The sequence below is a fragment of the Garra rufa genome, chromosome 3 (assembly GCF_049309525.1).
Source record: "Garra rufa chromosome 3, GarRuf1.0, whole genome shotgun sequence".
Lineage (NCBI taxonomy): Eukaryota > Metazoa > Chordata > Actinopteri > Cypriniformes > Cyprinidae > Garra > Garra rufa.
The window spans coordinates 35,988,943-36,014,390 of NC_133363.1; the positions used below are offsets into that span (position 1 = coordinate 35,988,943).

General features: G+C 42.5%; 2 protein-coding genes across 2 annotated transcripts in view; one reads left to right on the forward strand and one right to left on the reverse strand.

The window, feature by feature from the left end:
* Positions 1 to 25,448, reverse strand: part of cep89 (centrosomal protein 89) — a 102,092-nt gene that overhangs the window by 20,174 nt on the left and 56,470 nt on the right. Inside the window, exon 19 of the mRNA XM_073836054.1 lies at positions 1 to 170. Coding sequence (XP_073692155.1) covers positions 1 to 170 — 170 coding nt within the window. The remainder of the gene's footprint in view (positions 171 to 25,448) is intronic.
* Positions 29 to 23,403, forward strand: LOC141331140 (E3 ubiquitin-protein ligase RNF182). Its single transcript, XM_073836053.1, has 2 exons — positions 29 to 314; positions 22,027 to 23,403. The coding sequence occupies exon 2, from the start codon at positions 22,041 to 22,043 to the stop codon at positions 22,812 to 22,814; it is 774 nt and encodes a 257-aa protein (XP_073692154.1). The 5' UTR covers positions 29 to 314; positions 22,027 to 22,040; the 3' UTR covers positions 22,815 to 23,403.

Sequence of the window (25,448 nt, forward strand, 5' to 3'; positions counted from 1 at the left end):
CTCTTCTGCTGCAGAGCTCCGTGCAGTTGTTCCTGTCTGTCTCTGAGTTGGCTCTGCAGGTGCCGGATCTCTCGTTGATAATTCGCCGCTTTCCCCGCAAAGTCCTCCTCCTGCTCGCGCAGACGCCGACCCAGAGCGCATACACTCGCTGACGCCTGCTGCTTGTATACCTAGAGCAGCCGTGAGAGAGATATGAAAACAGTTGCGTTGAAGAACACTGAAGAACAGTGGAGTATCACTTAAACTAATAAAGGAAAACTCAACCATAACTCAAACAACCCTGGAGGAGCCAGAGAAAGAGACTACACAGCACGGTAAGACCAGAAAGAGAGCTAATATGTGTTAACTATATGTGTGGAGACATGTTCATCTGTCTGGATTGGATCAAGTCTTAACTGATGCAGGAAAAGTAACTGAAACTATTATTACAGAAGCACAGAAAAAAGAGAAGGGTTCTGAAGCAATGAAGAAGATGTGAATTTACAATTTAATGCTTCAGATCGTAAAACCTTTATGAGGGAATGTTTTACCCCAGCTGTTTACCTTGTGGAAGGAAAATGAACGCGTAAAACAGGATAAAGGAAATACACTTCATGTAGATGAATGAAGCAGGGATCTGCAGTGATATGTTGAACCGCAGACTCAGGGCAGATGCATTACGGAGAGGAACAGATGTTGGCCTGTCTGCTGCTAAAACAGATGTGAGCTATTTAGATAAACAAACGTGCAGATTTGTGCAGCTCCTGTGGTTTCCAGGGAGAGGCAGCCTGTTGATGTAACTCATCTTCATATAGCAGAGGGCAATAAGACAATTACAGCCGCATGAGTAAACGTGAGTAGTCAGATATGCTCAGTCCATAAATGCCTCATCGTAAATATATGACACTGGGGAGGATATGAGATGGACCTCAGAGAAGAAATTAAGCGCAAAGAAAAAACAGACAGAGCGACAGGTAAGTGGATGCTGAGAGTTGTGCTCCTTGGTAATTGATGTTAAGCACAAATGTGATTTCCTTCAGAGATCAAAACCCAGAGGGAGGAATTCACAAACGATCATCTAATAACCAGGAAATTTCCACATGCGTGTAAGCATGAAAACATACGTATGCGTTTAGAGCACTGATTGGTAATGGAAATGTCTTTAACAGACCCCCTGTGTTATCATAGCTGTTTCAAGCAGAGAGTGATTGTGTGTGTGTTTGGAAGAGAGAGAGAGGTTTGATTGTACTCCATGGGGTTTAAGAACACATAGGTCCAAGCTTTCCCTCACACATCGATCAATAACACTTCACACAAACATGCCTCAGTCAACAGCTCTTTCTGTGCATGTGTGTGTGAGCACTCAATTACAGCAATTCAGACTCTCTCTAATTGTCTCCTCTCTCTCTCTTTTTACAAAATTTCAGTAAGATGCAGTGGGAAATTAGAGTTGGCTTGATCATGTCAAAGAGTATCTGAGCAACCACCAGACAAACCACAAAACCATTAAGGAGAACTGGAACTAATATTACAAACAAATGTGCCATCATGAAGTGATTTCATTTGGTGGGCTGCAGTGGGTGATCTGCTAATGTGATTTCAGTTTGTGATATAATTTGAGCTTGTGATAACAGGTGTGGTACCCACAAAATTCTCACCATCAGGGAAAATCTGTCAATTGGAGCTGTTAGCAGCATCATCCATTTGCAGTTTGGATATTTCACTTGTTATAAGTTTTTCTGTCTTTGGAAAGTTTTGTACAGGTATACTCTTTTGCACTCTGCTGTCCATAATAGAGCTTTTCTGTACAAAACTTCTTCCTAAGAGCTCCCAAGGCATTTTATGCCAAAACTAGTGTTGTCAAAATGAATAGGCCCCACTCATGGACAGATTCTTTAAGGCAGTGGTCAGAATAAGGCTAAACAATGTCGGGGATCCCTTGGGAAGTTCGACCTGTCAACTGTAATTCAACCAGGGGGCAGATTTAAGAAAATCTTTTTTTTATTTTTAAGAAGAAAATGACCACCTCAAAGGCCATCTTTTTGCACCCCCTGGAGATTACCATAATTATAATAATAAGCAGGTGCACAATTTTCATCATGACTGGCTTGATGGGAGTTCAGCTCTTGGAGTCACATTTTCCAATGTTTTGTGTATTTTAAAATATTATTTTTAAAGATCCTGTCTAAAGAATGAGTTTTCTTTTGTAATCATTTGCTCTCTGTTTTCTTAGCTCTTTCTACAGTGGATGTGTCCTGTATAGTGTTGGGGAATAACTAGTTCCCCCTCAGTCGAATCACTTCGACGTTACATTGGGAACTCACTTGAGAGACCAATCATCTCTGAGCCTTATTCAAAAGGCCAATGAACATTGGCGAGTGGTATTTGCATGCCAAGCCACCCCCCCGTACATACGGGTATATAAGATGGCGGCACGCACCACTCATTCAGACTTTCGCTTCGGAGCCTCTCTATATGCTCGAGCCTACAACGCGATTCAAGCTGTTCCTGCGAGTTCATACTCTCTCCCCGCTGGTGTGCTGCCTGACTAAAAGAGCAATATCTAAAAGAGTGTTTGGCAGCCGCGAGCGGGATCCTGCGGGCAGCCGTTTTCACGGCCATTAAAAGCCTTCTGCTCTCCAGCGAGCAAGCCCATTTGAGTGCACAGTGGTGCCGCGGTTTCCTCCCTGGGCAGACCGGGACTAAAAGAGTGATTTCTCACGGCTGTGTAAAGACGTTCTTTTCAGAATGGCTTTCCGGCCGTGCGCTTCTGAATGTGGCAGTTTCCTCACCTCTCTGGACGGACATGAACGCTGCCTCACGTGTCTGGGCCGTGAGCATGCTGAGGCGGCGTTCACGGATGGTTTGTGTGTTCATTGCGAACGCATGGCCATGCTTACGCTGAAGTCCCGCCGCTCGTTCGCGAGGCAGCTCCCCTCGGTGCCCCTCAGCAGGTCGTTGAGCCGTCAATGTTTTTCGGCCGCCGTGGTGAGGCACGAGGGGGACATCCAAGTCACCGTGCAGAATGTACCGCTGGCTGCCAAGGCCCTGCTGTCTTCTGCACCTCAGCGTGAGCCGGTCGAGTTCCCAGAGCAGTACACTTCCCCGCACGCCGGGCTGAGCGTCTCCTTTGGTGCTCCACAGGAGGATGAGATGTCTGTTGCAGCATCAGAGGGAGAGCTTGAGAGTGAGGATGGCATCCCGGCGGCGCAGCGCCCCTCCGTGGTCGCTGCCCCGTCGGAGGTTGACGCCGAGCTCTCGGCTATGCTCCTCAGAGCCTCCAGGGGGATCGGTCTGGAGGTGCCCCAGGCGCCTCCGGCCGATCCTTCCAGGCTGGATGACTGGTTTCTCGGGAGGCTGGATGACTGGTTCCCCCCCCCCACCCGGTACCTTTCTTCCCGGAAGTGCACGAGGAGCTGGTGAAAACATGGCGGGCACCCTTTTCATCTCGCCCGCTGCCCAGCTCCTCTCCCCTCGCCACCCTCGATGGCGGGGCAGCTCGGGGATACGTGTCGGTTCCCCAGGTCGAGCGCGCTGTAGCGTTGCAAATTTGCCCATGCGGCGCTGCCACCTGGCGGCACTGGCCGCATCTACCCTCCAGAGCATGTGAGCACTCGTCCGCCTTAGCGGGCCACGTTTACCATGCTGCTGGACAGGCTGCCTCTGCCTTTCATGCCATGGCCACCCTTCAGGTGTATCAAGCCCAGTCGCTGAGAGATTTGCACGAGGGTGGTTCTGACCAGGGCGCACTGCAGGAACTTCGTGCGGCCACCGACTTCGCCCTCTGGGCGACGAAGGTCACCGCACAGGCCCTTGGTTAGGTGATGTCCACAGCAGTGGTTCAGGAGGGACACCTATGGCTGACTTTGGCTCAGATGGCAGACGTCGACAAGGCACGCTTTCTCGACGCTCCCATCTCCCAGAGCGGTGACACTGTCGAGGACTTCGCCCAGCAGTTCTCGGCAGTCCAGAAGCAGACGGAGGCCATCAAACATATCTTGCCCCGCCGCGAAGTTTCCATCCCGCCGCCGGTGCCTCAGCCTCCGCCTGCTCGTCGCCGAGGGCGCCCCCCTGTGGCTCCTAAAACATCCAAGACAGCTCCGTCCCCCGCTGAGGCTCATGATGCCAGGTTGGTGGCCCGACGTAGAGCTGGCCGCAGGGGAGTGGCGCCGCCTGCGCCTCAGGGACCGGCCAGAAAGAGCAACCGCAAAAGAACTGCGAAACGTCCCTGAAGCAGGCAACCCAGAGGTGGTGGAAGTTGCTCTTCAGGGGACAACGACATCTCCGTCCCCGCTCCCGGTGGAGGGCCGGGGGCTATTGTGTACTCAAATGCTACATCTCGATTCTTCCTCGACACTGACCCCTTCCGCGGGTTGCTCTCGAGGGTTGAGCGTGTCAGTACAAGGCGCTTCCATTTGGCCTGGCCCTCTCTCCCCGCGTCTTCACGAAGGCTGCGGAGCCTGCCCTGTCCCCTTTTTTTCAACCATCTCGTCGACTGGCTTTTCATAGTAGCTCATTCACGAGATCTGTTGTGCGAACAGAGGGACCTGGTGCTTCAGCACCTCAGCCATCTGGACCTTCAGGTCTACCGAGGGAAGAGCAAACTCTCCCCAGTGCAGAGGATCTCTTCTCTCGGTATTGAGCTGGACTCGATCAATATGACAGCCCGCCTCACCAACAGGTGCGCACAGTCAAGGCTGTAGCATCTGGAACTATCCAGACACAAGACAGCGGTTACTCTAAAAAAGAGGCTCCTGGGGCATGTGTCAGCTACAGCCGCAATAACGCCGCTGGGCTCGCTTCACATGATACCGCTTCAGCACGATCGAGTCCCGAGATGGGCATGGCATCGTGGCACACTCCGGACTGGCGTTTTCCCGGAGTGTTACCGCCTATTCAACCCGTGGTCCACCACGGGTTGGGGTGCCGTGTACAACGGGCAAGCAGCATCGGGCTCCTGGATAGGACCTCGGTTGCAGTGGCATATCAATTGCCTCCAGTTGTGGCCCCTGCTTCTAGCCCTTCGTCGCTTCGTCGCCCAGATAAATCTGTTTGCCTCCCGCAAATCCTCCCACTGCCTCTTCATTCCCTCAACGAGGCTCCCCTTGGCAGGGACGCACTGGCACACAGCTGGCCTCCGGGGCCCAAGTACGCCTTTTCCCCAGTGAGCCTCCTTGCACAGACTCAAGTTTAGGGAGGACGAGGAGAAGGTGCTGCTGGTTGCGCCACATTGGCCCACCCGGACCTGGTTCCTAGAACTCATTTCCCTCGCGGCAGCCCCTCCCTGGAAAATCCCCTTGAGATTTCTCTCTTAGGGGATGGGCACAGTTCGGCACCCGCATCCCGTTCGGTGGAGCCTGTACGTCTGGCTCCTGGACGGGACGCATCAGACCTCTCCGGCCTTCCACAGGCCATGATAGAAACTATCACTCAGTCCCGAGCTCCCTCTACTAGGCAGGCTTACGCACTGAGGTGGGGTCTATTCGTTGGGCTCTATTGGCCCTCAGGGCGTTGGGAAGGTTACGTATACAATAGCCACCTGCGGACACATCTGGAAAGACCTGCTGGCACGTGGGGTTGTGCGTAGCACGGCGTCAGGGTCGTGGCCTGTTCCATGGGTCTGTTCCCAATGTAACGTCGAAGTGATTCGACTGAGGGGGAACGTCTAGGTTACATAGGTAACCCTCGTTCCCTGAAGGAGGGAACGGAGACGTTACATTCCCCTGCCACGACCCTGGCGTCGCGCTGATGCCGGCTCGATCTGGCTCCTCTGCGAAAACCTGAATGAGTGGTGCGTGCCGCCATCTTATATACCCGTATGTACGGGGGAGTGGCTTGGCATGCAAATACCACTCGCCAATGTTCATTAGCCTTTTGAATAAGGCTCAGAGATGATTGGTCTCTCAAGTGACCTCCCAATGTTCCCCTTCAGGGAACAAGGGTTACCTACGTAACCTAGACGTTACATGTAACAGAATTCTGTAATTTAATTAAAAAATAAATGCAACTGTAATCTGCAGTTACTAAGAAAAAAATGTGTAATTAATAGGGATGTAACAATATTATAGATATCGTGGTATCGCGACAGCATTATCGTGTTCACATGATGATATGAACTGATATGTCTTAAGGGCAAAAAGTGTAGTTTTCAAAATACATTTAAACTTCTTATTCTAATATAAAGGGGTGGTTTCAGAGACAGGACTTAGACTAAGCCAGGATTAGGCCATAGTTCAATTAGGACATTTAAGTAATTTTTATAAACATGCCTTAGAAAAAAACATTACTGTGTGCATCTAAAGACAAAACAAGGGCACTGACATATTTCAAGATCAATCAGTGCAAGTTTCTTTCAGTTGAAACAGCTCAGACTTAAATTTTAGTCTGGGACTAGGCTTAAGCTTTGTCTGTGAAACTAGGGGAAAAAGACTTTAAATTTGTGTTTTGGGTTATTATGCATTGGCACAGTATCTGTCAAACAAACTAAAACCAAAGCACAATACGGCTTAATCCGTTCATCAAGTCTTCGTGCTTCGTTCAGGTGATCCGCTCATGATACGGTGTTTTCAGCACCTCAGAACGGCTCAGTTCAAAGTGATTGCAGTAAACTTGTTTATTGCATGTGCTGTGAGTTTAGTGCACATTTGGGAATGCAATGGCCACCAGTTATGCTTTATTTTTGCGGCAAATGATTACAGCATTTCACTAGATTTGTAGTGAGGCACGTTTTTGTAAGCCTGTTTTCACTGAAGCTGGAGTTTTACTGCTGTTTCCGTCAAAACAAAAGTTTAAAAGTGCAGTATGAATTGCCGACAACTAGCGATTTAAATGTGTAACATTACTGCAGTCTAAATTTTAAATATCTCTTTCCAGTGTAGAAATTAGGAAATAAGTATTGGAATTGCCCTACTGTAGTTGAAAGCAAAAAAAATATATACCTATGAAATATTCATTTTCATTTACATTGCAATTGTTTTACAATATAAGGTTATTCCTGTCATAGAAATAACAATAATATAAAATTATTAGTATTATTTTCTCATTTGCTTGGCTTCCTAAAAATATAATTTAGACTGAGACAGTATACCACAAATAAAAAGAGGGTTGAGTGCCTTTTAAAGTTCAGGAAGTCAATTCACTGACTTTTTTCCTGACTTAAGTTTTTTATTTAAGAACATGGGCACTCTTCATTTTGAACTCTCAAAGTGTAAGTAGAATTTAACTTATGTACTTATGTTTTTTTTATATCGCAACAAATATTGTATCGTGGACTTCATAAAGTGATATCACATTAGTTATATTATTCAGGAGGTTAGGTCACAGAATAGGACACATGCTTGTTTGATAACAGTTTTATTTCCTAAATGCGTTTATGTATGCTTCATTTTTTTTTTACTTTTTTTTTGTCCAAGGCATTGTTAGATGCCAGTTTTCAAAAACAGTATCATAGCTATTAAACTACACCTTATGATTTTAATTCTGTATTTAACCTCAGAACAATCTCAAAGTAAAAAGAGGTTCTTAAAGTAAAAATTAAACAATCTTACAATCTTAATTCAAGTGATAAAGGATTTATCTGACAGTAATAAGTGTTGAGTAGTACTGTAAGGTGAACCCTGCCTGATTTAAATGTTTGAAAGTTATCAAAAGTTCAGAAAAATGTAGAAAAAAACTATAACTTTAAATTTAAAAAAGTAATTTAAATTCAGCAAAAGTCTTGTCATGCATAATTGTGACCATCCATTGTTTTCATTAACTCAATAAATTCATCAAACATACTACATTTGAGAATTTAGGACAAGTTGTTGGTTATCCTAACTTTAGAAAGCTATTTAACAATTTGTTACAATGAATATTTTTTCCAGGAATTCAAATTATTTTCAAGTTTTGTGTTTAGGTCTTAAATCTTGAAAGATAAGAACATTCTTAAGAAATGTTTTTGGCAACACAAAACATAACTTTATTTTTAAGCTAAAAAAATAAGAAGAAAATGGTTGTTATAAATGTTTTATGAATCTGGCCCAAAGTATATTTATGAATATGACAAAAATGTACAAGACTTTGCTTTATAGTTTCTTATCAGATGACTAAGCTTTTGGGTTGCTTTTACAGCATACGTCTCACAACTGATATTTCAGCTAAGGCTGTAAACACTTATAATTAACAAAACAGTTTGTTCTGGTAAACTGGTTGTTTAATTTAGACAAGTGAGGAAGTTATGAGCTAAACGTCTATAATTAGGCTTGTCTATGTTAGTATGGACAACAAAGGTAGAGACATTGGTGTAGTATGACTCAATGAACGACTCCATCGTAACCATGGTGGTTGCCTGGAGACTCCTGATGTTGGAAAAGTTTTCATTAAGGCTCATGTTCACTGCAATCTCACTGCTGCTGTCCACCTGAATGCCACCCATCAGTCCAAACCTGAACTGGAACATGACGTTCACAAATTTACTGCCTCAACTAATCCTCAATTAATCCTCACACTTTTCTATTCACAACAAGACAGCATGAAAATTAATAGATTAAATAGATATATCTATATACTCTGCTTTTATAGTGAATGTAATATTTTTAAATATTATTACAATTTAAACTACTGTTTCCCATTTTAATATATATTAAAATGTAATTAATTTCTGAAATCGCAAAGCTGAATTACTCCAATCCAAAGTGTCACATGATGCTTCACATATCATTCTAATATGCTGATTTGGTGCACAAGAAAAAACATTTTTATTATTTTTTTATTACTCCTTGAAAACAATTGTGCTGCTTAATATTTTTGTGGAAGCCTTGTGATACTTTTTCCAGCCTCGTTCTTTAAGGAACAGAAAGTTTAAAAGAACAAACACTGTTCAGTCCTTGAAACATGGAGATTAATCAGAATGAGCATGGAAGCCATTGCAATAAATGAACTGTTGTAAGAAGTGTAGATCAGCATCTGATGTGTCAGATGAGATCCGTAATGTGAAGACTGCTGTGATTGGGGTCCCAGACATGCGGTAGAAGGTCAAGACACTTTAAGTGACTAAAGTAATCAAACTAAATTGTACTTTTGAAAGAATCCATATATAGTCAAGAGGGAAAAGTGGGGCAGACTGAGGTCAATTTACTGAAGATTGCAGAGATGAACACTGAGGTTCTCTTTCAAATGAAAGTTGAAAAGATAATAGCAAAAGTGTGATGGAACAGGGTGGGCTGCATTTATAATATGTCCTAAGGTTTAAGAAAAAAAAAAACAGGAAGTCAAAGGAACTTTCTACTGAGATTATTTGTGTCACCAGTGGATGAGAGATTCAAATTAGATATGTTTTTTTTTTTTTTTTTTTTTTGATTGAGATTAATACAGCTGAATAAATAAGCTTTCCACTGATTTTGGCTGAGAGAGGACTATTTGAAAATCTGGAATCTGAGGGTGTAAAAAAACTAAAAATCGCCTTTAAAGTTGTCCAAATGAAGTTCTTAGCAATGTATATTACTAATCAAAAATTAGGTTTTGATATATTTACGGTAAGAAATGTATAACATATCTTCATGGAACATGATCTTTACTTAATTTTACTAGTGCAATATATATGATTTTTGGCATAAAAGAAAAATAGAAAATTTTGACCCATACAATGTATTTTTGGCTATTGCTACAAAAATACCCATGCTACCTACGACTGGTTTTGTGGTCCAGGGTCACATCTGTGTTTGTCAATGTTCAATGCAGCAGTTATTGGCTTCTTTAAGGTGTGCTTCCTATCAGCTCAGTTGTGAACTGCAAGTGACCCTAATTTCAGTAGAAAATCGAAATAAAGAAATTTTACTCGCTCTCTCAATCTATTCCACATCTCTCACATAGCTTCCACTTAGACACCAAACCTACAGAGCCTTTTTCCCTCAAATCCTGGTTACAAAAGCATCTTTGAAGCCAAGGGCCCCGCTTGGGGACTTGTGAGTTAGGGCTGCTACAAACAACACACACACACACACACACACACACACACATACACACGAGTACACAGCAGCTACTTCCCTTAGGGACTTGTTACATACAAACAGACTGGATACGTGATCTATGGCATCTTTACTCTGCCTGCCCTGTTTGAGTCAGGAGGATGAAGACTTTAACACCCACTGCACAGCACTGTCACTAAGGCTGTCTATGAGATCATGGAGATCTGGTATGCATTAGATTACAGAAATGTAAACCTAAATTAATAATTTCAGACAGACTGCATTTTCAGTTCTCCAGATAATACCACTCCTAAAGGTGCTAGTGAGTAATCTTTAATATACTAAAACCCTCAGGCTTGACAGATTCAAAACATCTTTAAAACATACATTAATAAAAGCACCAAACCCCCAGATGCATCTTGCTCTCTGACAGGTTGATATAACACATATATAACTGACAAGCAGAAATACAGGTAAACAGGTTGATAAGATGCTAAGCAAAAACAAACCCACACAGCAAGTGAACACGCTGTTAATGCAACTGAAACCTGCAGGGATCACACATCATTTAGGAAAGCGAAAGATAACTTTACACCTTCAGAAAATACATAGTACCTTTTTTTGTGTTTGTTAAATAGGGATGGGAATTGTGAAGTATTTAACTATTCTGGTTCTGGTTCTGATCTGTTGTCATTTTTTCCAGTAAAAGGATTAGTTCACCTCCCGATTAAATATTTCCTGATAATTTACTCACCTCCATGTCATCCAAGATGTTCATGTCTTTTTTAATTAAAGAAATTATGTTTTTGAGAAAAACATTCCAGGATTTTTGCCATATACACCCTTTAAAATAAAGGTACTTTAAAAGGTTCTTCACGGCGATGTCATAGTCAAAGGTTCTTTAAAGAACCATCTCTTTCTTAACTTCTTATAATCTGAAGAACCTTCTTTCGTCACAAAGAACCTTTTTATGAAACAGAAAGGTTCTTCATGTCAGGATTATGTCTGTGTCTTGTCCTGTTCTGTTCTGTTTCCCAAGTGTTTTTCACCCTTGTTTCTAGTTCTAATGGTTTAGTCCTTGTTCTCCCCCTTTTGGTTTAGTCTTGCCCATATTTGTATTTCCCCCTCGTCATCTCCTTATCTTGGTTGTGACCACGCCCATGTTTCAGTGTATTTAAGAGTCTGTGTGTTCACTCCCCATTTGTCCGTCAATGCTAACTGTTACCTCTGTTTGCTTGTGTACATGTGCTCACCTTATACTCCCGGTTTTGTTTTGTTTGTATTAGTTACTGTGTTTTATTTAATAGATCTTTATTCGTTCTTCTACTCCGGTTCTCCTCATCATTTTCCACTCCTCAACCCCGCCTGGATTGTGACAGATTGACGGACCAAAACAAAGGATGAATCGGGCTGAGGCAGACCTGGTGAGACTGCGGCAGGGCGGTCAGAGTTTGGAGCGGTATGTGGCGGATTTTGTAGAGCTCTCACATCAGGTGGGCTGGCCCAATGCCTCTCTCGGTGCCGTGTTTCTGATGGGGCTGAATGATGAGACAATTCGTTATGATTCTCCTGCCTGTAATTTCTCCTTGATCGAACTGATCAATCTCATTCTTTATTTAAATTGCTCTGATTTTGAACTGGAAGAAGTAAAGAGTGTCCGGTCTCATCGTTCAGTCCCCTCTGAAACACGTCACGTCGGGTCAGCCTATCCCAAGCCGAGAATCCCCACATACCGTGCCAATAGATCGGACCGCCAGCCCAGTCTCCAATCCCCAGTCGTCCTCCAAAGCTCCGCTGCTGTCCTCAGCCCGATGCGGCCGGCCTCCTCCCCACGCTCTCATCTACCGGCCTCCGCCCAGCGCTCTAATCTTCATGCTGCCACGGCAGCTCACAAGATGGCTGCCACGCCAGCTCACAAGATGGCTGCCACGCATGAGTCTGCTCGCAAGATGGCTGCCACGCATGAGTCTGCACGTAAGATGGCTGCCACGCATGAGTCTGCTCGCAAGATGGCCGCCAAGCCTGAGTTCCCGGCCAAGATGGCCGTCGTTCCTGAACCCTCGGCCAAGATGGCCGCCAAACCTGAGTTCCCGGTCAAGATGGCCGTCGTTCCTGAGTTCCCGGCCAAGATGGCCGCCAAGCCTGAGTTCCCGGTCAAGATGACCGCCATTCCTGAGTTCCTGGCCAAGATGGCCGCCAAGCCTGAGTCCCCGGCCAAGATGGCCACCAAACCTGAGTCTGCACCCAAGATGGCGACCGCCAAGTCGAAGTCTCCGCTGGTTCCGCCCAGCCTTCCAGAGTCTCCGCTGGTTCCGCCCAGCCTTCCAGAGTCTCCGCTGGTTCCGCCCAGCCTTCCAGAGACTCCGCTGGTTCCGCCCAGCCTTCCAGAGTCTCTGCTGGTTCCGCCCAGCCTTCCAGAGTCTCCGCTGGTACCGCCCAGCCTTCCAGAGTCTTCGCTGGTTCCGCCCAGACCTCCAGTGAATGCGCTGCCCGAGCGCCCTCCAGTGACTGCGCCGCCAGAGCGCCCTCCAGTGACTGCGCCGCCAGAGCGCCCTCCAGTGACTGCGCCGCCAGAGCGCCCTCCAGTGACTGCGCCGCCAGAGCGTCCTCCTGTGACTGCGCCGCCAGAGCGTCCTTCAGTGACCGCTCGCCCAGAGCCTGCTCTGCCAGAGTCTCCGCTGGGGTCGTACAGTCCTCCAGAGCCCGCTCCTCAAGAGCGCCGTCCAGAGCCCGCTCCTCAAGACCGCCGTCCAGAGCCCGCTCCTCAAGAGCGCCCTCCAGAGCCCGCTCCTCAAGAGTGCCCTCCAGAGCCAACGCTGCCTCCAGCGTGCCCTCCAGAGCCGGAGCTCTCTTCTGCGCGCCCTCCAGAGCCGGAGCTCTCTCATGCGCACCCTCCAGAGCCGGAGCTGTCTCCAGCGCGTCCTCCTGAGCCGGAGCTCTCTCCTGCGCGCCCTTCTGTGCTCTCCTGTGTGGACTATACCCTAGGTTCCCCCAAGAAAATTTTGGGGGGGGGGGGCTACTCCTCTGATCGGCCATGGCCACCTGGACTGTTTACCCGGCCATGGCCACCTGGACTGTTTACTCGGCCATGGCCACCTGGACTGTTTACCCGGCCATGGCCACCTGGACTGTTTACTCGGCTATGGCCACCTGAACTGTTTACTCGGCCATGGCTTCCTGAGCCTCCAGATCCGCCATGGCCTCCTGAACCATTGTCCCGGCCATGGTTGCCTGAGCCGCCAGATCCACCATGGCCACCTGGACTGTTTACCCGGCCATGGTTTCCTGAACCCCCAGACCCGCCATGGCCACCTGAGATCCCTGATCCGCCCTGGAGACCACCTCTATGTCCCCTGTGTCCTCCTAGCGGTCTCCAGGGCGCCCACCCTCCCTCCCCTTTGGATGTTATTAGGCGCGGGACACGCCTTCGGGGGAGGGGGGGTAATGTCAGGATTATGTCTGTGTCTTGTCCTGTTCTGTTCTGTTTCACAAGTGTTTTTCCCCCTTGTTTCTAGTTCTAATGTTTTAGTCCTTGTTCTCCCCCTTTTGGTTTAGTCCTTTTGGTTTAGTCTTGCCCATATTTGTATTTCCCCCTCGTCATCTCGTTATCTTGGTTGTGACCACGCCCATGTTTCAGTGTATTTAAGAGTCTGTGTGTTCACTCCCCATTTGTCCGTCAATGCTAACTGTTACCTCTGTTTGCTTGTGTACATGTGCTCACCTTATACTCCCGGTTTTGTTTTGTTTGTATTAGTTATCACATTTTCCACTCCTCAACCCCGCCTGGATTGTGACACTTCAGATGTTAAAGGTTCTTTATGGAACCATTTAGACAAAAAGAGTTATTCTATGGCATCGTGAAGCACCTTTATTTTTAAGAGTGTAGTGGATTTCAATGGGAGCCAATGGGTTAAAGGTCCAAATTGCAGTTTCAATGCAGCTTCAAAAGGTTCTACACGATCCCAGTCAAGGAATAAGGGTCTTATCTAGCAAAAAATGGAATTTACTAAAAAATAAATAAAAATGTATATGCTTTTTAAAGAGCAAGTCATGGGTTTTTGAAAAATCTTTTTTGCAGTTTGTAACGTAGCTATTCTTCAGTGTAAACAATCTGCAAAGTTGTTAATCAAAAAAGTGTGTGATTAATATTGTCAACTCTGAACTGCCTTAATGAGTCATCATATTTTCGAATTTTCTGCCTGTTACCTATATACATCACTCAGTAACACAACAGCATAATCCCTGCCAGGCCATGAAATATGAACACTCATACATAATATCAAGTTTTTTGTGCTAATATGTGATGAATACCTAGTGCAGCTTTAGTTTTCCAGGCAAACCATATTACTGCCTTACTGAAATAGTTCTAATAATTTGCTGTGAACCCACTATTTCCTAAAAATGTGTTGATTAAAGTAGACTGACATTCAAATTACTTTAATTATAAAGAATTTAGACATATTTTGGTTTAGAAACTGTATTGTTTCATCAGTTACTCACGTAAACACTTGGCCAACGTATCACCATTATTGTTTTGTTTCGCACTGTATACGGAAAGACCAATCACAACAGACTTGGGCAGCTGACCAATCAGAGCAGAGAAGGCTTATGAAAGGCAGGGGTTTACAGACCTTAAGCTCAGAAACTGCTTTGAATTAATCGTTTCAAAATCATTGCAAAATGCATCTATTATTAAACGTAAAATTACAATGTTTTCTGACCTTAAATGCATTTAAACCGGTTGTAACACAATATTAGGACACTTTAAAATACCATATGACCTGCTCTTATCCACAAATGCTCGTCTGCCACTAGCTCTGCGATGCGCATACATGACTTCACGTAAAGTGAAAGTGTGGTTAATTCTTCATCTGTGTACTCCGCTTCAAAAAGGTAGGGTAGGGTGAAAACTCCATCTCATTTTCTCCTCAAACTTCAAAATCATCTGATATCGTTGTTTTACATTTTTTTGTAAATGGCACTTGACTTTCTTTACAGGTTTGCTTTGTAATCACTGGGTTGGTACTTCCGCCTACATCACGTGTTACCTTTTTAACATGACTATGCAAATTTGTGGAGTCGAGCTAGTGCAAGACGAGCACTTGTGGTCAAAAAGTATATCAATTTTGATATTTTTAGAAAATGATCGATCGTTTCACTACATAAGACCTTTTTCCTCAGTTGGGATTGTGTAGAGCCCTTTGAAGCTGCATTGAAACTGCAATTTGGACTTTTCACCTGCTGACTGAAGTCCACTATACAAGCACAAAAATCCTGAAACATTTTCCTAAAAAACCTTAATTTCTTTACAACTGAAGGAAGACAGACATGAACACATACATTTATGCAATCCACATAACATGCATTCATCTTCATGGCACAAATAGAAACGTTTAACCTCTTGGCAGAAGCTGATGAGCAGGAACAAATGTTTACCTATGTGCACATGAAGATTCTGTCACAGCGGTGGCAAATACATTTCATTCTCTCTTTCTCAGAATACAGGAATAATGACATGGTCCTAATCAAATGGCCTGACATACTGTGCGGATCCAATTATTTTAACTGGCAGAATAGATTAGCAGCACAGACCTGCAATATGCTTTTGAAAGGGGCCCAATAAAATACACTTTCACTGTCTTTTGAAAAGCTCAATTCACTCCATCTTTGTCTCCATCCTTTCATTCCCTTATAATCTCGCCACAGAGACAAACATGTTATTGTAATGTAGCTATTTCAGATTCCCTATAACTGTGCAGGCCTTGCTGCAAGATGAATTCCGCCTCATGCTTATTATGATGACAGTAAGTAGAAAAAAATGGACAGAGCAAGCGAGAAACACTCTCTCACTGCTACACAGTTAAAACATCTATGATTATGAGACAAGACCAGGTAAACTTGTGATGTAACGATTTTTAATCTAGAGAGCACCTAATATCTGTCATCGAGGTATTTCTTGATTTATACCACTTTTCTATAAGTGACTGAAATGCAGCAGACTGTTATTTCCTGTGCTCTAAATCCCTTCCCCTAAAAGTACAAGAATTAAGGACATTACAGACATTTCAGTCTGTTTATAATATTTACTGTCCAACCTAATGAGGTAAATCACCACATTTAGTACACAAGGATGCAGCATTAAATTATTAGTGAAAGAATGCTCATATTGAATGTCACAGTCATGAGATGATGAGCTCAGTCTGGTTTATTGAGAAAATGAACTTGGCTAAAAAAAAAATGTGGATTTATTTGATTTCAGGGTAGCCAGAGCCACCACCCTCTTTGGTTTAACCCACTCAATGCCAGACTCAAGAAATTCAGAGTCAACCCAACCTCGAATATAGCCTAATATAAAACTTTAGCTTTAATCATTTTCTCACAGTATGAGAATTTGTGAGTCTGGATTCGGAAAAAAGGATCGGTCATGCAGGATTTCAAACTAAAGCCCTGAGTAATGAAATATTAACAAATCCACATGTGCCTTAAGAGCAGATCCCAGCATCCAGTGAGCTTCCTTTTGTAGCTCACTATTCATAAGGTATTCATAATCATCATCTATAAATGATTAAACGGAGCTTTAAATAGCATTGCCTTTATCGTTAAAACAGGTAAGCACTCAGTCTGTCTGTTCTCCCTCGCTCTCACTCCTTGTATCTTACATATACAAGATGGTCTAAATAATTGAATTGATTTTGGATTCTCAGGTCTCTGGAGAGCGAGCTGAATGAGGCGACTAAATTTTAGAAGTCTAAGTGATTGCACTTGAAAGCGACTTAATGAACTGTGTGTGTTGCTGTATGTGACGTAAAGAACTCTTGCTGACATCTTTCCAATAAAGAGCTAGCTTTGATTCACACCGCACATCTCCTGGAGTATGATTACTAGAGATGTTAAGTGTTAAAGGAAATAGCAGTGTGTGTGAGTGACATAAGGGCTTTATTTTATCTTAAAGGGATAGTTCACCCTAAAACTGATTTACTGTATTTATTTACTGTATATTACGCTGCTGCCACACAACTCTAATACAAACATGCAATTTCTTTCCAAGCTGTTTACCTGTTTTTGTAACTCGTGTGTTTTTAACATAAACTTGTGTGTATTTGACAGTTTAAGCGCAATAAGACATGAAAGAGTTTAGTACTCACACACTGTGTGACAGCCGCTTTCTGTGTGCATGCTTTGGATGTGTGCACCCCTTTGGATGTATGCAAACATATTTTAGAAGTTTAAACTAATATGACTTTAACAGTGTGTTCACACTTGAATTTCGGTTCGTTTGGCTCATTTGGTCTGGACCAAAAAAGGAAAATAATACATTTGGTCCTGGTCTGCTTAGCGTTCACACTAGCATTTTTGACTAAAAATACAAAACCTTAAGTTAAATACACCTAATGTCATCTGCTGGACTAAACTCCCTCATTGTTGCGTGTATATGATTTTATTCACAAAGAGCTCATAAAAGGCACTTCACCTCCTCGTTGCTCAACGTTTGCCCTCTACTCATTTTGTTTTGGATACATTCCCCTTTGTTCCCTGTGTGAAATCATGTCGCATCTAGTCTTTACTTACTGTTTTTGGTTTGTTTAGAAGTATCTGGTCCGTTTTGCATTCATATTTCATTCAAACCACACCACAGTTTGTTTGGAAGCGAACCGAGACCCATCTTTTTAGCGACCTCGATCTGCTTTTTTGGTGCTCACCAGGGTGCATGGCAGAACTGCAAATGAACTGCACTATCAGAGCAATCGCACCAGATTTAGTTTTAATTGAACCAAACATGACAAGTGTAAATACACCCTAAAACTAGGGTGATCATATTCTGAGAATCCAAAAAGAGGACACCCTCCCCAGGATGGGCTTGACTTGTAAATGTATGCTGAATGCAATTGGTTGCCTTGCCTTTAAACACTATTTTCATATTTTCTGTTATGTTAAATGCCACATTTGCTTTCCCTTTATAATATTCACTTATGGTGTATATTTGAATATCATAAAATAACACGAGTGAATTACTTTTTTTATTTAACATTAAATTGTTAAATCGAAACACATAAAAAAAAATGTTTATTTAAAAAAAAATGAGTGCTTGATCATGTCCAAATACACATTCAAATGTATTTAACTAACTTTAATTTTACACTAACTGTAATATAGATACTATATTAGAAAATGTTATCTTTTAAATGGTCAGGATCATTATTGCATATATTATTCAGTAAACTCCTCAAAATATTAACTAATTAGAACTGAACTATATATTACAATTATTTAATTGAATAAAAGTTACACTTAAGGTGTTTGGTCACATTTGACTGCCAAAGAGTATGAGAACATATTAATGATGTCTCTTTATCACTACCCAGAATAAAACACGATTGTAAAGCGTATTCAGAGTAGTTATCAATAAACGCAATCAATGCACATTATGTGTTAATAATTACTCGAAATTGCTGCAAATATAGAAAAACTGCAGTCTATCCTACTTAAACCCATTCAAACACATTGACAGCGCGGAGTTGTTTGGAACTATTGAGAGCTCCATGAACCACGTGACCGCGCGGCGGCGAGATCAAAGCGTGTCGCAACTCTGTTTCTCTATGGCTTTGCAGCGCAGCTCCTCGTTTGTTTTGTTTTGACATAATTTTATAGCCAAAAAGGAGGACATGTCCGGGTAAAAGAGGACGTATGGTCACCCTACTAAAACACATGATTTAAGTGTAACAGGCATGATAATCAAAACCAAACAGATGTTTTTTGGCAGAGTATCTGAGGTATGAGCAGTAAGGCACTACCCTATTCTGGAAAAAGGGGCGGGGAGCAGCAGCTCATATGCATTTAAAGTGACATGTATGAAAACAGCGTGTTTCTGCTTTCACTCAAAATATGCATTTTTAAAATGATATAATAAATGATCTGTGGGGTATTTTGAGTTGAAACTTCACAAACACATTCTCAGGGCACCCATATTGTTTTACATAAAGGAGCATAATAGGTCTCCTATTGAACAGAAATTTATTTATACTAATTTATCACAGTATTGCTGTTTTCAGTGTATTCTTGATAAAATAAATGTCTTAGTGCATGGCTAAACCCCCAGCATTTGAACTGCCGTGTAGATTGGCATGGGTTGGTTGTTATGGGCATGTGACATCACTCAACCAACTCAAAAAAACAGCAATAAAAGAACGGTGTTCCCTATGCCTGCTGACAAAACTGCAGCGCCTGTGTCTGCTTCATTGTGTGAGTACAAGCTTTAATATCCAGTGGGACTCAGCAATAACAAAAGACCATTTTATTTATTGGTGAACTCGGACTGCTACATGTTCCTGTTAACTAACTAGATTGCACTAGTTTAGTTTGGGAGAACAGGAAACCTGCAGTCAGGCTCACAGTAGTCTCACACATAATTACAAGGAAACATGAAATAATCTCACCTAAAGAGCAACTCAGAAATGTTCTGTAGGGTTAATGTGTCCATGTAGATGAAGAATCTGCTAAATCATAAACAGAGTGCACTGTTACTGTTCAAACCGCTGTAAAGTTGTGAGGCTTATGTATTAAAGGAAATATTCGGATGTATTTCTCAAAACGGTGTCTGCTCACTTTTAGTGTTGTATTTCTGTAGCACAGAATGCATTAAATATTAGCCTGTTCTTTGTTTGTCATTATGACAGAAAAGAGAAAGAGCATTCCAACACTAATAGTGTTATCTCAAACATACCATTTTATTTTAGAATAGAAAACTACTTCAGAAATATTCTGATTACTCGACTCTAGATAAGAAATTGTTCTAACTCACCCTTCTACTAGAAACAGATTTCTCTAGGAAGATTGCTGTGCCAAGTACACGTCACCATATGAGTGATATAAAATGGCCTACGTAACATTTATAATTTATAATCCATGACATTCATTAGGTCCCCATTTCAATGCTTTTTGTGAGATACAATTACAATGACAAAATTGGTTTTGTCCATTTGAGCTACAAATGAGCGTTTTTTTATTAGATTTGAAATGTAAGATGTAAGAACTCAGAGCACATCTGTCCTCTGAAAAGCATGTTAAAACACCATATGTCATTACTGCCAGGAAAAAGGGAAGGAGAAAAAAGAAAAAAAGAAAAGAAAACCTTTCATGCCCCAATACACATTGGAGTCACACATACTGCAGTACATTACCATTACTACATCAATCAATGCTTGCCATTCTGATTCACACTCATTTCCTGCAAATATTTATAGAAGTTCAATTCATTTATATGTTTTTTCTTTTTTTTTACACTGATATGCATCTGAAAAATGGACGATACCATCTGAACAGAGACTGGAAACAGTGAGTTAATCTGTGATGTGAAAAGGCTCTGCAAATACAGCCTGAACCCTAAACAATCCTGCAATCCTGTTTCTTTATTGGGCTTCTATTGAGAGCCTCTGCTGGCTATTTTTCTATCCAGCAAAGCAAAACAAATTCCTCTCAGAAATACAATTATGCACAGGCATTGTTGTCATTAATAATAGAGAGAGGTTTGTATGCAGGAGGAGCGTGCTCTTTGCCCAAAGGGCCACTATTTCATTCCTCTATCAATTGGCGTCTCTTCCTTCAGTGTAACAACGGCTGGGTGACATTAAGGAAACAAAAACAGTTGGCTCCCCAAGACAATGAAGCAAAATCGCCACGTCGATCCCACGTTTCTTTCCGTAATTAATTTCACAAACAGCGATTAACAAAGCGGCCTAATTAGGCCTTTGGAGAGTTAGGGACTGAATGAGACATTGAAAACACCCATGTGGCACAGTAGGAAGCTTCCTATGAAGACTTAATAGCATGGGTGTTAGTATATTACAGTCACACTAACAATACAGTAATGCATGATTGCATAACACACTGTAGGAACTTCTTCCTGTATGAAATCACCTACAGTGACTAAACCCACAGATTAGTTTACTGTCATAATGTCATTCATTCATGATGACAGCTTATTTCAGCTAGATACAAATGCAAAGTATGTCATGAAACTCTAGATCAATTTAACTATTATCAAATTTGAGGGACACAGTGCACTTACTGTTAAACTGTAGCATATTTAGAGACGAGTTTATCATCTACAAAATGATGATGCATCATCCAGTGAATAAGTAAGGAGAATAAATGGACTAAATTGCTTGGGCACCCAAATTTTTTTCAGAACAAAATCAAAAAATATACATAAAGACCTACTTTTTATAAAATAACAACCTACTTTTTATTAGGTATTTTTTTCAAAGAGTGAAAAATACATGTGATATGTGACCCTGGACCACAAAACCAGTCCTAAGTAGCATGGGTATATTTGTAGCAATAGCCAAAAATACATTCTATAGGTCAAAATTATTGATTTTTTTTATGCCAAAATCATCAGGATATTAAGCAAAGATCATGTTCCATGAAGATATTTTGTAAATTTCCTACCATAAATAAATCAAAACTTAGTTTTTGATTAGTAATATGCATTGCTAAGAACTTTATTTAGACTTTGGACTTTATTGGAACTTTAAGGCGATTTTTTTTTGCACCCTCAAGATTCCAGATTTTTAAATAGTTGTATCTCAGCCACATTTTGTCCATTCCTAGCAAACCAAACAAACCTATTAATTCAGCTTTCAGATGCTGTATATAATGATCTATCTTTTTTGTGGAAATGGAGTAATTGACCCAAGTCTAATTTGAATATTCTATAAAAATATATGCATTTTGACAAATGCATAGTTAGTATACCTAAAAAAAAAATTGAATTGAATTGTGATATTATTACATTAAAAGGCACTAGCAACAGCATGCAACTGGGAACATTCTGTCCAAATCTTTTATTACCCCAAGGTTCTAATTTTTCATTTAAAATATTAACAATATTTGTTATAGTAAAAAATCTAAATGTATGCGTCCACAATAACAAATAGATCACTATTATGCAATGACAAACAATAAACCTTAAAATTATTCAGATAGAATAACCCTCTCTGATAAATAGATGTGATTTCAAATGTCAAATCATTTTATACTGTATCACTCTAACTGTCCATGCTGTTATATTCTGTCCTAACATCCTTTCTTGTTTCCCCAGAGCATGAGGCCACGATGAGCTGTGCTCAGGCTGGCCCGGAGGAGATCTCCGCCAATGCCAGCGCTAATACTAACACCAGCCTCAACAGCACCACCAACGATGAGTTGGAGTGCAAAATCTGCTACCAGCGCTACAATGCACATAGCCGCAAACCCAAGATTCTGGACTGCCTGCATAGAGTGTGCGCCAGATGCCTCAATAAGATCCTGGACATGGGGGACGGCTCCAGCTCCATCAGCTGCCCTTTCTGCCGCCACGAGACGCAGGTCAGCGAGTATGAAGTGGCTGGGTTGCCAGACGACTCAAACATCATGTCTCGTCTGGCTGTGCGGGACAAGTCCTGGAGCTCGGACCACAGTAAGGAGGTAGTGCTAACACCCAAAAGCCTTTCCTCCAACGAAAGCCCATCCCATGACTCCTCCAACTGCCTGGTCATCACTATCATGGAGGTGCAACGGGACCAGCAACGCTTGCCCAGTCAAAATGCCAGCTCTGATTACTACGGAGACCACAGTCTGGACTCAGTCTCCGTAGCATCTAACAATGGTGCGGTGGACCAAGACGCACTGTCCAAGTTTTGCAATCACGTGCCACGAGTCTTGGTGTGGCTACTGGGCTTTTTCTATTTTGGTTCGCTGCCGCTTGGCATCTACTTGTTGGTGATCCAGAGAGTGACTCTGGGGATTGTGTGCGTCAGTCTAGTGCCGTCCAGCCTCACAGTCTGTCTGGTTTACGGCTTCTGCCAGTGTCTGTGCCAGGGCATGTGCGATTGCTCCAACAGGGGGTGACTGGTACAAAACAGGCCAGTGAAAATCATAGGTTACATCATCTCACCATACAGAGAGGAGATAAAAATAAGCTCTAGGCAACAGAATCTCCTCACCGCAAATTAAATGCAATTTGTACCATCTTGCTACGAAGGGATGTGTACAAGCAGCTGTGATAAGAGGACGGGTCAAGCATTAAAGAGGAAGGTCAGTCTGGAGAAAACACTATTAGCTTAACACAGTTTCTGCACACACCCTTCAAGTTCATTCTGAAGTAGAAAGCTGACCTTAGAAATGTTCTCCATGCAGAGCAGATGATGATGCACGAGTGGGAGTTTATCAAAGTGGAGCGGATGGACTTTGTGTGTACAGCCAGGCAGAGCGGATGGGCCATAAAGAATAAAGTTTTATTGTGGTTGATTTTCATCGCTGTGAAATAAACTGCGTGCCCTGATTCTCAATGAAAAGGCTCCATGTGCAGCACTGTTACAGGTTAAGACTGGACTAATTTGTCTGGTTAAAGACTTCTACTGTGTAGGTATTTCAGAGTGAAGGGGTAGGTGACCACTGAGGTAAAAAGGGGCCTTTAAATAAAGACATTTGACTCTTTGTTGTTCTGTTTGTTCTGTCCATCTGTTTAAAAACACCCTTGAAATCATAACTGTAACCATACTACAACGACAAAGTTTTTTTTCTCTCTCTCACTGACATCAATGTGAAAATGTCCCTTTGAGATCTGATGTAGTGGCAGAAATTGAAATGGTGTTCAAAAATACTTCCTGGCTGAGCTGACACGATGAAAACGCTCCTGGAATTTAATAACAGAGCACAAACAGTCCATACAACACTGCATGTGCTAGAGCGCAAGGAGAGAGGGGAAAAAAACATGTGCTATTGCAGGAGACGAGTGGAAGATGTTATCTAAACTCAATGACACCTGGCCTACAGCTAGGAGCATTTGAAGAGAGTGCCATTTTCTGCATGACTGTGAATCTCACAGCTACAGAGGTGATGTTGTCAGCCTCGGCAGCAAGAAAAATCTAATCAAAATCCTTGCTCTTTTTGCTTATCCGTAGGCATTTTGATATAACCTTTGCTTTGAGTCTTAACCTAAACCTTAACCTTTATCTAAAATCCATATCTTTAAAGGTAACATTGACTCTGACAACAAGCACAGCAGCTCAGTGTTTCTTCTCCCTGCAGGTTCTTCACAGAGCCTTCACCTTGAGATCCAATGAGAGCCATTCATCATTCCAAACTTGAGCTAGAGACAGAGTTTGAATTCTGCCAGACACACGCAGCTTAGTCTGTCAATACTAGGACAATAGACAGCACCTTGGGTTTCTGTTTAATCAAAACTGGAACTGTTTCCATGCTCTGGTGGCAATAAATAATTTCAGCGTTTATGCTTATGCAATATATTGAAAACAATACAAGAATCTACATGAACTATGGTTGGTTTAACAACAATTTAATTGAACTCAGTCATGAGAACGCAGTTCTGAGCAATCGAGCATCAAACTGCCTCCTAATCACAGCACAGCACATTCTCTAAATGTAATTTAACAATCAGGGAAGGACAGCTAAGTGTGTAATCTAAAAACAGCCCTCATCATCACAAAATTCCATTTAGGACTGTATTTATACACACAATCAAATATTCAACATCTTTTTTTCTGCCGTTTCAGGCAAATGTGCCGCATGAATTTTAATAACCTGTGAATAATTTACACACAATATTCTTTCCTCTCGTAGGAACTTTCACTTCCCTCCTTTTCACAGACTTGTTCCCTTTTCGTTTTCACCCACCTCCTGATCTCTCTCATTAAATCCATCCATCCATCCAATTAACCAACTCTTGTTCTTTATGAACCCATTCTTGTCTTTGCTTCAAAAATGTTTATATTTCGGAATCTGCCTAAACAGATGTTTTTTAGTAGATACGGCTCTAATCGTCCCACTCAATGTACACACATGCCAGAAAACCCTGAGGTGTTAGTCACGCTGCTCTTCTAGTACAGTCAAATCTGAAACTGAAATCTTAATTAGCGGCAATAGACTGAGGGTTGTCAGTGGGAAAGTGTGTGTGCGCATGTGTCTTGCAGCTGTAAAAGGAGGTGTGTTAAGCCCTACTAAGCAGCCTAATTTACACAAGATGTATGTGTCTACAGATCTGGGCTAATGTCCATAAAACCCTCGACCGCACATCACCATGGGCCTCTGTGAATTGAAAAGAGAGTCAGACACATTCTCCCTTTGACAATACAGACAGACAACAAACGTGACAATGCTCCTCTAGCCACATGTCAGGTTCAATTCATCAAGACTTTTTCACATCACAAGCTCTGCAAATTGCTATATTTTCGAGACAAATCACCCGACGCAGTTTCTGACTGTGCTCAGAAAGGAACTCCACGCTTTGCAAATGTTTCACATAACTGCATGTGTTTAGATTTTGAAGCAGTGAAATAGAATGATATGGTTTATAGAGCTTGTCATTCTGTTACAAAGTAACATGAGGTGTCTTGTGAGAAGCTCTACAAGTTCACTACTGACCACCAGGGCCGTCACTGATGAGATAAAAAGTGGTGTTGATTCCTGGGGCCCCCAGATAATTCACAGAAGACGATAAACTGTACTAGAGCCCTTGACTCC